We start from the raw sequence: 16,846 nt of genomic DNA on the forward strand, positions 1-16,846 counted from the left end.
AGACAGGCTACGGCGACAAAATTTTGCCAACCACTTGAAAGAGCTCAACATAATAGGCCTGCTACTATAAACAACAACATGTTATAAGATGCCAATGCATTTCTTAAAAACGTTTATCTTCTCACATCTTTCCAACAGATACTTTTTGAAGAACTTGGTTGGGTTTTCAAAGCATGACATATTTAGGAGGAGGAGGAGGAGGATTATGACATTCTATTTTTAAAACATCTCTATCCCACATTATTTCAAGGGGGCAAAAGGATCAAGTTGTTAAAAGGAAGAGTGAATCCTGAAGTAAATTTCATGCCAAAACTAACAGCTAAGGAGCAAACTGTCCCTACCTGGATGGTCCAGGCTAGACTGAGCTCATCATACATCTAGATTGCTAAGCAAGGTCAGCCCTGGCTAGACCTTGGATGGAAGACCAGGGTTGCTATGCAGAGGCAGGCAACGGCAGAACACTTCTGTGAGTCTCTTGCCTTGAAAATCCCAGGAGGGGTCATAAGTCAGCTGCGATTTGCAGCACTTTACACACACACACACACAAGCAGCACACTATATCTCTGGCTACAACACCAACAGCTACAAACACAAATTACAAGTTTAGTAACCATCAGCAGAGGCAATTACAATTCCTCCTGAGGGTAAGCACAAAGGCCAAATATACTTCAACCACACTTTTCAAAAATACCACGTTTCCTCTCCACTGCATTCCATTCAGTCAGTAGACAGAAGTATGCTAGATGCCCATGAACAACGTGGGCATCTCTTCCCACTGTGACAAATTGCGATAACTCACCCCCATTTGACAATGTTTAGAAGGCAAAACTGTACTGGAGGATCAACTTCCTACTGACACCCCTTAGAGCAGTGATGGCGAACCTATGGCCCGGGTGCCAGAGGTGGCACTCAGAGCCCTCTCTGTGGGCACGTGTGCACAGAGTTCATCATGTGGGGGGGAAATTGCCCCCCCCCACATCTAGGCTGGCCTGGGCCGCTGGACTTGATGTGAGTGCACCTCAGTGAGCAGGGAGGACTCGGCTGGTGAGCCTAGTGCCTGTGCTCCAGGTGGCTGCTGCCCGGGGTGGGGGGAGGGGGGCAGGCAGCAGAGATACTAGAGAGGCCCAGAGCGGCGGATGTAGGACTTGCTGGAGGCTTCAGAAGGCTGGCTCCTGCTCGAGGGGGTTATTCAGATTAAATTGCCGCGTTGGCACTTTGCGTTAAATAAGTGGGTTTTGGGTTGCAATTTGGGCACTCGGTCTTGAAAAGGTTCGCCATCACTGCCTTAGAGGTACACAGTGTTAAAATCAGCTCTGGCCTCAAAACGGTAGAATGTGCAACTTGGCATCTTCTTCCTGCAGCTATACTGTGTGCCTGTGTGTGAAGTGCAATTAGGTCACTTGTGACTTAAGGCAAACCTATGAACTGATGACTGCCAAACTGGTCACCCTAAGTAGCAGGACTTAAGGTAACTGTATTTAAATGGCGCCCTGTCCTGGATGGCTCTTCAAAAAAGCGTAGCTGTCAACAAGTACGCATCTCCTCGGGGAAAATGTGGTTTTTATGCTGGCTGTTGCAAGCACTTCAACAAACCCACAAAACAAACCTGCATATAATCCTTCTCATGGGATGCTTTGCCTAAAAGTGTCCCAGACAAGGCATGCCTGAACATCAAGCAAGATTTTATTCCGTTCAAACTGTTCCGTTCAAACCTGAAACAGAGTATATTAAACTGCTTTCCCTCTTCGCCAGATCCCATTGTCTACTTGAGCAAATTAGACACACAACCAGTTTTCAATGACGCTCCAAGCCAACAGGATACATTAAATCATTAGGCAAGAAATAGTGGTATTTTTTCCTTATCATCTGTAGAAGCTGAACAAGACATTTTTCTCCAATGAAATCACTTTCATAACCCAAGCACAAAAATGTTTTATTGAAACCGGTTTTCCTTATTCACAAAGCCAGGCCAAGCTTAAAGAGTCCTTCATGCAAGCTTCCTTTCGAAGCAAGTATTTATATCTGCCTTTCCTTCCTTCCTACATCAGCGCAAAAAGTCTTAGCGAAGCACAGGATGGCTTTTTTTTTAAATTATGACTTCTGTACACAGCAAGCCAGCAAGCCAGGTATTTACACAGAACCAGAAGTGTGCTGGGGAGCAGATAGCAGCATTTTGTTTGCACTACTGAACTAATCAGCCTTAGGTATATTGTTAAGGAAAGAAAACATCAGATTGACTGTGTAAATTTCAGTTTCGGGGGAAAAAATAGTAGGAAGTTACACATTATTGTTAAAAATGTGCCCCCCACCCCAATGCAGACCACACTGGAACGAGCTCCAAGGATGCGATTTGCCAAGCTCTGTCCTCATGGGAGGCCATTGCTTTCACATCCTGCATGTGAGCTCCCAAAGGCACCTGGTGGGCCACTGCGAGTAGCAGAGAGCTGGACTAGATGGACTCTGGTCTGATCCAGCTGGCTTGTTCTTATGTTCTTATGTTCTCATGCCCTGTGCAACCTTAGGGGAAGCCCCACTAGAGGGCTTAGTGCAGTGTTTCCCAACGTTTTTGATGTTGCGGTACCTTTGACCTCGCTCTTCATATCTCAGGGTACCCTTGAAGTTCATTTGTGGGGTTTGTTTTTTTTTTTGCATTTTTAAGGGTTTTTTCCATTTTTGGCCTATAAGGGGGGGGAGTGGCAATCAGAGGGAGGGGAGGGAAAACCAGCGTTGACAGCCGCGTTGTTTGTTTGCCTAAATTTGGCATGGATTGGGGGATTTTAAGGGAGAGCTCCCTTTAAATCTACCCCCCCCCCCATCCACACCAAATTTAGGCAAATAAAACAATGCTGTTTTTCAACGTTGTTTAAAGGGAGCCCATGAAGCTTCCAACCCTCCCTTCAAAATCCATTTAATTCCGGTGGGGGTGTGGGGCAGGAGGTAGCATAGTCATGGTACCCCTGGGACGTGCTCATGGTACCCCAGGGTACCACGGAACCCTGGTTGGGAATCACTGGCTTAGTGACTTCCTCAAGTAGCCCACAACACAGTAAGCGTTGTTCTAAGCAAGAGCCTCAGCATCCTCTGCAGTTTACCCATTTTTTAAAAAAATCCAATTTAATTGTCTTTTGTTTATGAACTAAAATCTGACCAGTCAGGTAGCGGGGGTGGAAAGGACCCTCAAGTCACAGCTGATTTTCAAGGCAAGAGACAAACAAGAGGTGATTTGTACTGTCGAAGGCTTTCACGGCCAGAATCACTAGGGTGTTGTGGGTTTTCTGGGTTGTGTGGTGGTGCCACAGTAGCATTTTCTCCTGATGTTTCACCTGCATCTGGCATCTTCAGAGAGGACTCTGAAGATGCCAGCCACAGATGTAGGTGAAAAGTCAGGAGAAAATGCTACCAGAACACGGCCATACAACCCAGAAAACCCACAACACCCAAGAGGGGATTTGCCAGTGCCTGCCTCTCTATAGTGACCCTGGTCTTCTGCACTGGTCTCCCATCCTATTAGAGCGGACCCTGCTTAGATTCTGTGATCAGGCCAGCCCAGGACACAGCTGTAACTAGATTACTTGCTAACAACTAATGAGAAGTAAGCTTAGAACACTACAGACTTGAATGGGTTTGTTATTTGTCACAGGAAAGGCTGACGGTGAGGCGACATGTAAGCCATAAAGACCTCACAGCATTCTTAATAGGATATGGGAATACTTGTATAAGGAAGATAATCGGCTAGGATCCGGCAGGAAGGCCAGGGATATTGGGAGAGAAGGACGTGGGGACTCAGAGACTGGAGTCAGCAATTCAGGCTTGATTTCAGGGAATTGCAGCTCATCACAGAGGGGAGGGACAAGGGACAAGCAAGACAGCACAAACGTTGCTACACCCCCCCCCCCCCCCCGCGTGCGTGGCCAGAAGATAACAGGGCTGACCTGATAAGGCAAGATTTAGCAGAGCCACGTCCCGGCCAGTTGCAAACTTCTGATTCAGGCAAATCGTGAAGGGGAGCACAGGAAGGAGGCATGAGTCAATGCTCGGCTCTCACGGCTTTTTTATTGCATGCCCAGGGTAGTGCCGCCCACCACTTTTGAGGTCAGGAAGGAATTTTCCTCATCCTGGATGGGTTTTTTGTCTTCATCTGGGCATACAGCTGGGATCACGGGGGGGGGGGGTTGCAGGGTGTTGGAGCACATGACCCTGGAGTCCCTTTCAACTCAGAATCGAAGAAGAAGAAGAAGAAGAAGAAGAAGAAGAAGAAGAAGAAGAAGAAGAAGAAGAAGAAGAAGAAGAAGAAGAAGAAGAAGAAGAAGAAGAAGAAGAAGAAGAAGAAGAAGAAGAAGAAGAAGAAGAAGAAGAAGGAGGAGGAGGAGGAGGAGGAGGAGGAGGAGGAGGAGGAGGAGTTTGGATTTATATCCCCCTTTCTCTCCTGTAGGAGACTCAAAGGGGCTGACAATCCCCTTGCCCTTCCCCCCTCACAACAAGCACCCTGTGAGGTGGGTGGGGCTGAAAGAGCTCCGAAAAGCTGTGACTAGCCCAAGGTCACCCAGCTGGCGTGTGTGGGAGTGTACAGGCTAATCTGAATTCCCCAGATAAGCCTCCACAGCTCAGGCGGCAGAGCTGGGAATCAAACCCAGTTTCTCCAGATTAGATACATGAGCTCTTAACCTCCTACGCCGCTGCTTCGATAGAATTGGAAGAGACCCCAAGGGCCATCCAGTCCGACTCCCTGCCATGCAGGAACACACAATCAAAACACTCCCATCAGATGGCCATCCAGCCTAAATTTGAAATCCTCCGAAGGAGACTCTACCACCCTCAGAGGCAGGGTATTCCACTGTCAAAGAGACCTGACTGCTAGAAGGTTCTTTCTAATGTTTTGGTGGAATCTTTTCCCGTGGTTGGAATCCATTACTCTACCTCCCGGTTTCTGGAGCAGCAGAAAACAACTTTGCCCCACCTTCAAGGTAACATCCTTCAAATATTTAAACCTGGCTATCATGTCACCCCCTAACTTTATGTTTCTCTGTTCTCTATGGATCAGCCTGAAGCCCCTCAATAGACTCTGGCCTCTGCTATGGATTTTGCCCCCGTGTTGGTTCGTTTACTTATACAAGTCATTTATACCCTGTCTTTCTCACCAGTGATGACCCAACTCAGCTTATATAGCTATGCTGCTCTCCATTTTTCTCACACCAAAAGAGAGCACACGAGGGTAAATAAAAGCACCAGATACGACAATTTGGAGGTCACTAATCCACAGGGGTGCCATAAGTCAGAAGTGACTTGACAGCACTCAACACACACACACACACACACACACACACACACACACACACACACACGGGTGTAATGATTAAAGTGCTGGACTAAGTTCTAGGACAGCCAGGTTCAAATCACCACTGCACCAGGCAGATCGCTGGGAAAGTCACTCCCTTTCAATCTAAGTCCATATAATTTTATTGTATGTTTTAATTATGATGTACACCGCCCTGAGCCTACTGGGGAGGGCGGTCTAAAAATATAATTAACTAATTATTTAATTAATTATTTAATTAACTATTATTTAATTAACTATTATTTAATTATTAATTTAGTTATTTAGTTATTAATTATTTAATTATGTAACTACCTATTTAATTAATTAATTAATTAATTAATAAGCAAGCCTTCTCAAAGGGGGTTTGAGGGTAAAATGAAGGAGATGGGAAATCAGTGCACACAGGTCTAAACGCCTGAGAAAAGCAGGAAACCAGTGGCTAGTTTTCAAAACAGGTGAATTATGATTAAAATAACTTGCAATGGAGAGTAGTGATGCTGCAGAGTTTTGTAGTAATTCAAGCTTGCAGCTTGGCTTAAAGGGCAGCCCCACACAAAGCACTTGGCAGTAATCTAACCTTGAGGTTTATACTAGCGTGGATAAACACGGCTAGATTGACTGAGCCCAAGAAGGGTCTTTACCAATTGGCCATGCTGGCAAGGGCTGATGGGATTTGTAGTCCATGAACATCTGGAGAGCCGCAGATGGTAAAAGAGGATCTCAGCTACTGCACTAACTTGCTTCTTGCTTCTCAAAGGGTTCGAGCAAATCCAAAAGGACTCCCCAGCTTTGCTCCAAATCAGCCACTGCTAAGGATATCCGTCCAGCACTAGGATTGCAGCTCCTCTAAGATGTCAACTTTGCCTCCGTTGCATCAGGTTTCCTTTTCAGCTTGTCCCATCACAGTCACTTAACCGTGGCATTAAAGCACTGACCCAAAATGGAGGAAGCTGCTTCTGCTGGCTCAAGAAATCTAACACTGGCTGTTACCAGCTTATTGCTCACACACAACTCCGGTGCTCCAAAGTCTCTTTCCAAATGGTTGCACAAAAATATGCAGGGGAGAAACGTTAAACCCTGGTAAGGCTCGCAATGATCCAATACAACGTCCTCCACCACCCCTTTCAGTAACTGGGCAAAAAGAGAAACAAAAAGCCGCTCCCCTATATGACCATCTCACTCCATAAACACTGGAACAAGAAGAACACACCACTAGCATAGGAGGTTAAGAGCTCGTGTATCTAATCTGGAGGAACCGGGTTTGATTCCCCGCTCTGCTGCCTGAGCTGTGGAGGCTTCTCTGGGGAATTCAGATTAGCCTGTACACTCCCACACACGCCAGCTGGGTGACCTTGGGCTAGTCACAGCTTCTCGGAGCTCTCTCAGCCCCACCTACCTCACAGGGTGTTTGTTGTGAGGGGGGAAGGGCAAGGAGATTGTAAGCCCCTTTGAGTCTCCTGCAGGAGAGAAAGGGGGGATATAAATCCAAACTCTTCTTCTTCTTCTTCTACTGCATCAAAGGTTGCTGTCGTGGCCAAACCACCCACTGTAATGAACCAGACCGGTTTATGTGCAGGCGGAGAGGGGCCTTGGCTCTGTGGTGGGGCATCGTTCTCGACAAGCACACGGTTCCAGGTTCGATCTCCCAGTATCTCCAGTAGAAGGATCTGCCAGCAGGCGACGCGGAAGACCTCTGCCTGCGATCTTGGGGAACCGCTGCCAGCCTGAGTGGACAATACTGACCTTGACAGGCCAATGGTCTGATTCAGTATTTATTTATTTATTTGTTAAATTTATAGGCCGCCTCATCCCCGAAGGGCTCGAGGCGGCTCACAACATGGCTGTTTTTCAAGACAGCAAATTAATACAACATAAAACTTAACCCATTAAAACTTAGCAGCACTAATAACAATAAATATAGATTAAAACAACAAGGTTGTGTAAAAACACACACACAGGCGCCTGATCTAAAGGCCAAAAGAAAAGGGAGGGAATAGGCAGGGCCCAAGATGGAGTCAAGGCCCAACCAAGGTGGAAAAAACGGGCAGCTTTGGTTTCAGTGGGGGGGCGGTAGAACCGCAGCCGGCCCCTCCAAAAGCCTGGTGGAATAGCTCCCTCTTACAGGCCCTGCGGAACTCGCCAAGGTCCCACAGGGCCCAGACAGCTGGAGGTAGCGCATTCCACCAGGCAGGGGCCAGAGCCGTAAAGGCCCTGGCCCGGGTCGAGGCCAGCCGCATCGTCACAGGGCCAGGGATCACTAGCAGTTCTGCCGCTGTCGATCGCAGGGGCCTATATGGGACATAAGGGGTGATGTGGTCCCGTAGGTATGAGTATAAGCCATACATACATCCATTACTCAGATGACCAGAAGAACCAGAGACATCCCTATCCCAAATTCAGGGCTGAACCTGGATTGAAATGGCTCAAGGGTACATGTGTCAACTAGGAGATGCTTTCCTGTCACCATGAAATATTAACAATCCTGGCAGGAGTGCTGTTAATATTCTGCCTGCCAGAATTGAAAAGCGAAAGTCTGAAGTACGGGCAGTATCGCCCACAACTGCCAGGATCCTGCCAACATGCATTTATTATTAATTTATTTATTAAAACATTTATATCCTGCTTTCTTCAACGTAGTTCGTGGCTTGCATCAAGGAGATCGATCTAAAACGATCCAAACAAACACAACCAGATGGTACTTTCGATACTTGTGGTACAAGAGCTGCACGTAATAGGATGCTCAATTTGCAACAGGCCAGAGAGATTTTATGTCCGAATAATTGTGCAAATGCATCCATACCAATCCAGAGACTGCGGGACCTGGTTAGGACAAACAATCTCCTAACCAGGTCCCGCAGTCTCTGGATTGGTATGGATGCATTTGCACAATTATTCGGACATAAAATCTCTCTGGCCTGTTGCAAATTGAGCATCCCATTACGTGCAGCTCTTGTACCAGAAGTATCGAAAGTACAACAAGGGTACAATCCTCCAGAGGAAGTTGGACTATGGAACCAACCAGCTACCACTGCTACACAGCACGCAGAGACAGACAGCAAGCGCTGGGAATATAAACAGCCACCCTCTGCAGCAAGAATAAAGATCACAACAATGAGGCAGAACAGAAGGAGTTAATTCCCAGGGAGCAGCCGTCGATGGTGTCTCCTGAACACAGAGAGAGCCCATCCAGGTGTAAACCAGTGTTAGAAAGGTTGATGTGGGCAAAACCAACCTTTTACTCTCCTCCCAGGGCTCCCAGGCTCAAGCACATGTCTAGTTATTAATTAACAGAGATGAGAAAAGCCTGGGAAAGCAAATCCATCAATTTAACACAAGCTGCTAGTTGGTCTTTCATTGCATTCCATCATCAAACACAAGACAGAAGCTGTTCTGGATACTTCGCTACTGCTCTGTGCTGGATTCTGAACTAAGATTTCATTTACATCGCTTCAGGCACGTTAAGCCTCTCATCCTACTACTGGTACTTGGGTGTGAGAAACAGAAATCCAGGTTTAAATGCATTTTATCGGGTTTTTAGAATCGGCACATAGCTATGCGGGAAAGTAGAATTCCAATCTTTCTGCATTAAGAACATAAGAAAGAGCCTTGCTGGATCAGACCAGAGTCCATCTAGTCCAGCTCTCTGCTACTCGCAGTGGCCCACCAGGTGCCTTTGGGAGCTCACGTGCAGGATGTGAAAGCAATGACCTTCTGCTGCTGCTGCTCCCGAGCACCTGGACTGCTAAGGCATTTGCAATCTCAGATCAAGGAGGATCAAGATTGGGAGCCATAGACCGACTTCTCCTCCATCAATCTGTCCAAGCCCCTTTTAAAGCTATCCAGGTGAGTGGCCATCACCACCTCCTGTGGCAGCATATTCCACTCTGTGTAGCATTTGTAACCATAAACAAACAACAACAACAAAACAGGAGATAGGATGTAAACCACAGTGACTAAAGATGAAAACCACCATATCTAGGCTGTTAAAAAGGTCTATGAAGTGTTGATGAAGTATAACAATACCAAAGCGTTCAGAATGAATTACGTGCAAAGCACAATACATTAACAACAAAAAACAGATGTCCCTTCTATAGGTTCCGCTTATGGCCAATCTATGCTGTCCGGTACAATACATAAGTATACAGCGGTATATTCCAATGGTATGGCCTCATCAATGAATGACAGTCTCAAGTACACACCTGAAACTCAACAAAAGTGTCAGGTGTTTCTCCAATCTTCTCATTTTTGAAGGACATTGGGGAAAAGTGGGAACTGAAAACAACAGCACTGGGGCAGCAGAGGAGGCATTTTTAGGAATTTAGAGCTTGATGCCAGCAGCATTAATCCAATATTAGTAGCAAACAAGAGGGGACTCCTCCTTGAGGAAAGCAGGTTGACAAACCAGAAAAGACACAGCGTGATGACAGCGGTAACCTATATCAACAGAAACAAGGGTACGTTTCCAAGCAGTGATTAAACTGTACTTATGATTTCAGCAGAAGCCAGGAATATTCTAAAACTGTATTACAATCACAATCACAACCACCTTTATTGGCATTAGGTATTAGACAGTGGTTATACACTATTATTAAACTGTTAAATTTAAAATCATATATTACATCTATGGATTTTGCTTTCCAACTTGACAGTTCATTTATAAAGATATAAAATGGATTAAAAGGGTTTAGCCATTCAATTCTAAGACAAATTTGTAAAACAGATACCATATGACTATATTTAAGATCCAACGCCAGGAAATATCTGGCACTTCCCGATTTAGTGCTATTTGCTAAAAGGATATATCCACTCCTCAGGCTCTGGAGAATTACTAGTTAAAACAACAGGATAATTAGATTTTCATAATATTGAAATAAATAAATAAATAACATTGAGCCTTTACATATACATTTTATAATAAACCCGAAGTGCCATGGCTGAAGAATATTACTCATTTAAATATAGTGAAACTGTATTAACTTTAGCTCACTGGGTTCAATGTGACAGTTTTATTATTTTCTTATTTTCTTATTTGCTTTTCTAGATGAGACTCAGGGTGGATGATACATTGTAAGTCAAGTACAAATCAACAGCACGGGACATCCAATTAACAGCCTAATGGGGTTTAGACTACTGAAATCTGAAAACAAGCAGAAATCTCAAACAGACCTCAAACAAAGCACGATCCTCTGAAGATGCCTGCCACAGATGCAGGCAAAATGTGAGGAGAAAATGCTACTGGAACACAGTCACACAACCCGGAAAGCCCACAACGCCATACTGATTCCAGTGGTGAAAGCATGAGCTTTTAAACATGATGCCTTAAGTGGTGTTGAAACTAGCGAGCCTAGATAGAGTAGGTAGAGGCCACAGACACTACCCTTTAACCAATATAACTTTCTGACCATTTCATATTGGCCTATTTACCTGTGCACAAAGGCCCTCTTGAATAACCCATTCCGCACAGTTTGTGGAAAGCCAGGCGATGCAGCCTCTAAATATGTTAGGCAATAGTGCCCAGCCCGCCATTTCACATCACCTTCTCTTGGTGTCCCCGTCTTTGGCACGTGGCAATACGAGGCAGGGCTCTTGGCTTTGAAATGCCCTTGTTTCTGGCTTGCTTCAAGCTTACCTTATTCTCTTTCACAATCTTAACCCGGGGGGGTGGGGTGTGTGGTCAATTTTTAAAATTCTATTTTATGGTTCGCTGCTAACCTGAGTGCTGTTTTATGAATACCATTTAAGCTGCTCCCATTCGTTTAATGCTCTTTTTATGCCCAAATGTGCGTGGAGAGGCTTTCGTTTTGTTGTATTCTTTTAGTTGGCAACTACCTTGAAACAGTCTCTAGAGCAGCATATAATTTAAAATTACAGAACAGCACCCAGTTCCAAATGATCCAGTTTTTTAAAAAAAGGATGCAACTCTACAACAGATATCCCACACTTCAGATCTGGTTCCATTCTTAATTCAAGGCATTTGCAACAAAATTACAGCATGCATTTCACAGTCTAATTCTATCCTCCCTTTTCAGCAAACCAGAAGTCAGGAGAAAGATGAATATTATACTTAAGCTTAGCTGCAAACAACCATATAGAATTTGTGCAAAAGGCAGTCATAATGTTTTGCTGGTTGATGCAAAGATTCTCCTGAAATGGCATTTAGTCAAACGTTTTCAGACTTGGACAGCTGTGATTCTAAAATCAATGAACTCCTACACACAACAGCAATATAATTAAAGCTAGGATTCAGCACACTGCAATGTGACTTTTATAGTCTTTATAGACTTGGGACCACAAAGTCTTGAGGAAACTTCTCCAGTTTTAAAGAGGCCAGGTGACTTCAACTACATTCGGTGCCTGTCTTCTATTAGCCCATCTCTATTTCAAGAGTTTTGAGTGACGGGGAGGCGGAGGCTGGAGCCGCTGTTGTTGTGCAGAGACAACATTTAAAGGGCAGCTCTAGTGGCCTGGGATGTTAAGTGTTTGGAGAACAAGAGAATAGGGGCTGTGCAGTGATTTCCACATATGTGAAGGGCAGGATCTTGCTTCAGCTGTAGCAAGGAAAGACTCCGCTCAGGCGGCAGTCAATAAAGCAGCAGCGTAAGAACAGGCTGTCATGCACGATTCCTTCATCTTTACAGAAGTTAACATTTAAAGGCCGCTCTCCCCCATCAAGATGGCCTCAAAGCAAATCACATCCACATTTGCACATTAAAAACAAATCTCCTTATAAGCAGTGCAGTGAGGAGGGAGCTAGCTAAAGAACCTATAATACAATACGGAAAAGAACAGAAGGAAAAAAGGGGGGAATGGATGAGGAGAAGGGAGATAGCTAAGATGAACCCCACCACTGCCCTTAGCCTCAGGCCTGGAAGAACATTTGCCGAAATCAGAAGATTTTCTGGGATTTCAGGACTTCCTATTTAAGAAAACAACAACAACAGGGCAGCAGCCAATTTTTTTGCACACAGGAATCATTTTGACATCCCAACAGTTAATTCCCAGGGAAAAGCCTACAGTTGAATAGTCTAGGATAAACTTTAATACACAATTCCACTGACTGCATAAACTTAATTATGAGATAGAGGGGGGAATCACAAGCCATAGAATTCAGTTGCACAAGCATTAAAACAAAAAAATTATCATTGGCGAAGGCAGTTAATAACAGAAATTGGCCCAAATTCAATTTTTTAAAAATATATCTGGGATCGATACATCAACCACACCCTGGCCGGCTACTTCTGAAGATGCTGTCTTTCCCAATCGCTAACTTCATGGGGGCCAACGTACTGTCTCTGCTGGGTGTTCCTCTGAAACTGAATATGCATCTATATATGGGCAGATTCAACACCATAACGAAACAGGACTGCCACCACACAAAGCTACGGGGGAAAAGTTCAGGCCGCAATGACGAGAGGAGAATGGGAGAACTATAGATTCAGCAGGACTGTGACAAGGCCAAGAAGGGAAGATGGCACGGTATAGCCCAGTGATAGCAAACCTTTTCGAGACCGAGTGCCCAAATTGCAACCCCAAACCCACTTATTTATCACAAAGCGCCAACACGGCAATTTAACCTGAATATTGAGGTTTTAGTTTAGAAAAAAATGATTGGCTCCAAGGTGTGTGTTACTCGGGAGTAAGTTTGGTGTTAATCAGTGGCTTTGCTTTGAAGCAACCGTGCAACTCTTCTAACAAGTGAATCACAAACCTAGGAGGGTTTACTCAGAAGCAAGCCCCATTGCCAGCAACCGAGCTTACTCCCCGGTAAAGGATCGCGCTTTAGCTCTTTGCATGAAAATCAGTGAGGTTTAACAGCGCTTAACAGGGTTACCTACACTGCTTCCCCAAAACTAGGTCTTAGGTTTAATGCTAATAATGGAGCCTAGCGGCCCAGGCCAGCCTAGATGTCGGGGGAGGGGGGGGGCTCTGTGCATGCCCACAGAGAGGGCTCTGAGTGCCACCTCTGGCACTCGTGCCGTAGGTTCGCCACCACTGGTACAGCCGGATCTTGTCAGATCTCAGAAGCTAAGTGGGGTCAGTCCTTGGAAAGAAGACCTCCAAGAAAAACTACGCAGAGGCAGGCAATGACAAACCACCTCAACGTCTCGCTTGCCTTGAAAGCCCCTTGCAGGGTTGCCAGAAGTCTACAAAACTATACACCCACGCTGGGCCACCAGCTGAACAGCCGTTAACTTTATTCCATCCACCCCACCAAACAAACAAGCATCTTACAACAGCCACAGCCTTCTGAAAATCAGTCCTGAGCGAGCCGCAAATATGCAATCCCATTTCCACGCCCTCTTCTCCCTCCCACATTCAGAGAAACACCACAGCTACAAGGACGGCCGACCACACCTTTCCTCCTAATAGTTGCCGCTTACCAAGCTTTTCCACCAGCTTCAGCATGACCCCTCCGATGTGGACTTCCCCCGTGACCCTCAGAGTGACATCTCTGTTCATGTCCGTGACATGGACGTTCAGCTCCCAGGTCCCGTCCGCGTAGCAGCCATCTGGCATCCGTATACCGTCCAGAGCCATGGTTCTTCCTTCCTGCGAGCAAGGAGCAGAGGAAATCGCATCTGTGAGCTAAGCAGAAGCTCCGGGCACGCCGTCCTTCCCCGCTTCCCACTCCGGCGAAGAAAGCCGCCGTCACAAGGGAGAGGGAAAGGAGGAAAGAGCCAATAGTGGAGTTCCCCGAAGTCAGCTGCAGAGAAGAAGCGAGAGCGTCTAGCAAGCTCCTCTGCTCAGTTTACAAAGGACTCAGTAAGGAGGCTGGCAACGGGGGCAGGCGGGCGGGCGGCACAAACTTCCAGCTGCCCGACACAACAGCAGGGAGGCGAGCTTGAAGGGTGTGCAAACTGAAACCGTATTTAGCTCTATCTCTGCCTAGCAGCTTCATGTATTTAAAGAAAGAGTTACTACTATTCAGTACCTCTGCCAGCCTTCCAGCCCAATCCAGCGGCCTTTGTTTATTTTAGTGCCTCCAACAAATAAATTGTCCACGTTTTCTAAAAACGCTCCGGGGCATCTAAAACTGGTCTGATTCACCCTTAGCTAAGATGGGCGACGTTCGTCTGAGCCGACTGGAACCTGCGTGGAAGGGAGTTGAAGGGAAATCCAGGGTGGGAGCGCAGGCTAAAGCCGCCCGTGCAAATGGTTCGGTGCCTACGACGCACTCAGCGCATATAAGAATCCTTGATACTTAAGAACATAAGAACAAGCCAGCTGGATCAGACCGGAGTCCATCTAGTCCAGCTCTCTAATACTCGAGGTGGCCCACCAGGTGCCATTGGGAGCTCACATGCAGGAAATGAAAGCAACCTTTCCAACTTCAACCTTTCCTACTTTTTCTAGCATATAATCAAACATGCCCACCCGCCGCACACGGTTCAGAGGATTCCCCTTTCTGCCTAAGCAGAGGTGGTGCCGGCTCAGGCGGGTTTCTTTTAAAGGGGCCAGAAATGACCATGTGCAAAGATTTTGGAAGCCGGAGGGAAGAAAAGGAAGATCGACTTTTTTGGCGGGGGGGGGGGGGAGAGGAGAACAGGAGCAGCAGACATGCCCTGGGACTCCCCCACGTCTCAGGAGTTATTTGCCCAGAGTTCCCATCTTTTTTTTATTATACTCTTGGGCGTGCAACTCAGCACACAGGGCTCCCCCACAGTTGGAGACACGCGTCCCTGAAGAAGGCACCCACGTGGTGTGAATGCAATCCAGTGCTGGGGGGGGGGAGAGCATCATCTAAAGGAGGAGGCCAGAAAAGAAGAGGCAGGCAGGCAGGCAGGCAGGCAGGCAGCGGGGTGGCTGGAAAGGAAACCCAGACGCGGATCTGTACGTGCGAGAAGGAAAATCCCGTGCAAAAAAAAACAGAGAAAGAGCAACAAAGACGCGTGTCTTGCGGATGCGACCGGGAAGAGCCCGTGCAGAGAAAGAGAAAAGGGGCGGCCGCTGGAAAGAAACCCCCCAGACGCGCGTCTGCACGTGTGAAAGGGAACAGCCCGTGTAAAAGCAGAGCGAGAGCAATAAAGATGCGCGTCTGCAAGGAGAAAGTCCCTACAACCCCCCCCCCCCGCAGACATACACTCTTTCTCTCAAAAGGAAGATATTTCAAAGCCCCCCCCCTCCATATTTGCCTGCCCCACACTCCCCCTCCCCCCCCCCCAACAACGTGGCGCCTGCGGGGCTTCCTGGCGCCCCATATAAGGGAGCGGGGGTCCCACACGCCCCCCCCACCCTAAAAGAGGGGGAGGGGGAGGGGGAGGGGGCGGCGGGCCTCTCACCTCTCCGCCCGCCGCTCGGAACAGCGATGGAGGCGCCGCTCGCCCCTCCGCTCAGGACGCCGCCAGGACGGGAGCTGCGGCCTCTTCTGCTGCTGCCGCCGCCCCCCTGCTCAGCCGCCCGCCTTCCCTCCCCACCCCCGGCGCGGCCTGAGGGGGCTGAGGGGCGGGGCGGGAGGCGGGGCTTCTGTGGCAGCCAAGGACGGCGGCGGCGGCGGCGGCGGCGCTGGGAGCGGGGCCAACATCCGGGACTCCCCCGCCGCGGCCTGCCTCGGCCGGCCTGAGGGAGGAGGGAAAAGCGCGGGAAGAGGCGGCCCAGCTGCGCCCCCTCCCCCCCCCACCCCTCAGCGACGTTAGAGCCGTTATGGTTCCAACCCTCGCTCGTTTGCTGGGATTGCCAACCTCCAGGCGGGGCCTGGAGCGCTCCCGGGTTTACAGCTGAGGTGCCGCCGTCCTCCAGGCGTCTGCAACCCTGCGGCTCTTCAGATGTTCATGGACTACAATTCCCATCAGCCCCTGCCAACATGGCCAATTGGGAGGCCAATTGGCCATGCTGGCAGGGGCTGATGGGAATTGTAGTCCATGAACATCTGGAGAGCCGCCGGTTGCAGACCCGGGGGATCATTTCCTTCTCTTGCAGCCGGTCTCCAGGCAACAGAGAACAGCTCAGCTGGAGAAAATGGCCGCTCTAGGGCATTAGGTGTGCCTCAGGTTACCAAACTCCAGGGGGTGGCTGGAGATTTCCCGCTGTTACAACTGGTCTCCAGGCAACAGAGAACAGCTCAGCTGGAGAAAATGGCCGCTCTAGGGCACTAGGTGTGCCTCAGGTTACCAAACTCCAGGGAGTGGCTGGAGATTTCCCGCTGTTACAACTGGTCTCCAGGCAACAGAGATCAGCTCAGCTGGAGAAAATGGCCGCTCTAGGGCATTAGGTGTGCCTCAGGTTACCAAACTCCAGGGAGTGGCTGGAGATTTCCCGCTGTTACAACTGGTCTCCAGGCAACAGAGAACAGCTCAGCTGGAGAAAATGGCCGCTCTAGGGCATTAGGTGTGCCTCAGGTTACCAAACTCCAGGGAGTGGCTGGAGATTTCCCGCTGTTACAACTGGTCTCCAGGCAACAGAGAACAGCTCAGCTGGAGAAAATGGCCGCTCTAGGGCACTAGGTGTGCCTCAGGTTACCAAATTCCAGGGGGTGGCTGGAGATTTCCCTCTCTTACAGCCAGTCTCCAGGCAACAGAGATCAGCTCAGCT

General features: G+C 47.9%; 1 protein-coding gene across 1 annotated transcript in view; it reads right to left on the bottom strand.

Annotated features, from left to right (window-relative positions):
- The window catches only part of FERMT2 (FERM domain containing kindlin 2), a 144,917-nt gene extending 129,032 nt beyond the window's left edge, over positions 1-15,885 (bottom strand). Inside the window, 2 exon segments of the mRNA XM_048486301.1 lie at positions 13,699-13,867; positions 15,598-15,885. Coding sequence (XP_048342258.1) covers positions 13,699-13,855 — 157 coding nt within the window. The 5' untranslated portion in view covers positions 13,856-13,867; positions 15,598-15,885.
- Between the last annotated feature and the right edge of the window lie 961 nt (positions 15,886-16,846).

This window comes from Sphaerodactylus townsendi, linkage group LG02 (genome assembly GCF_021028975.2).
Source record: "Sphaerodactylus townsendi isolate TG3544 linkage group LG02, MPM_Stown_v2.3, whole genome shotgun sequence".
NCBI classification, from domain to species: domain Eukaryota; kingdom Metazoa; phylum Chordata; class Lepidosauria; order Squamata; family Sphaerodactylidae; genus Sphaerodactylus; species Sphaerodactylus townsendi.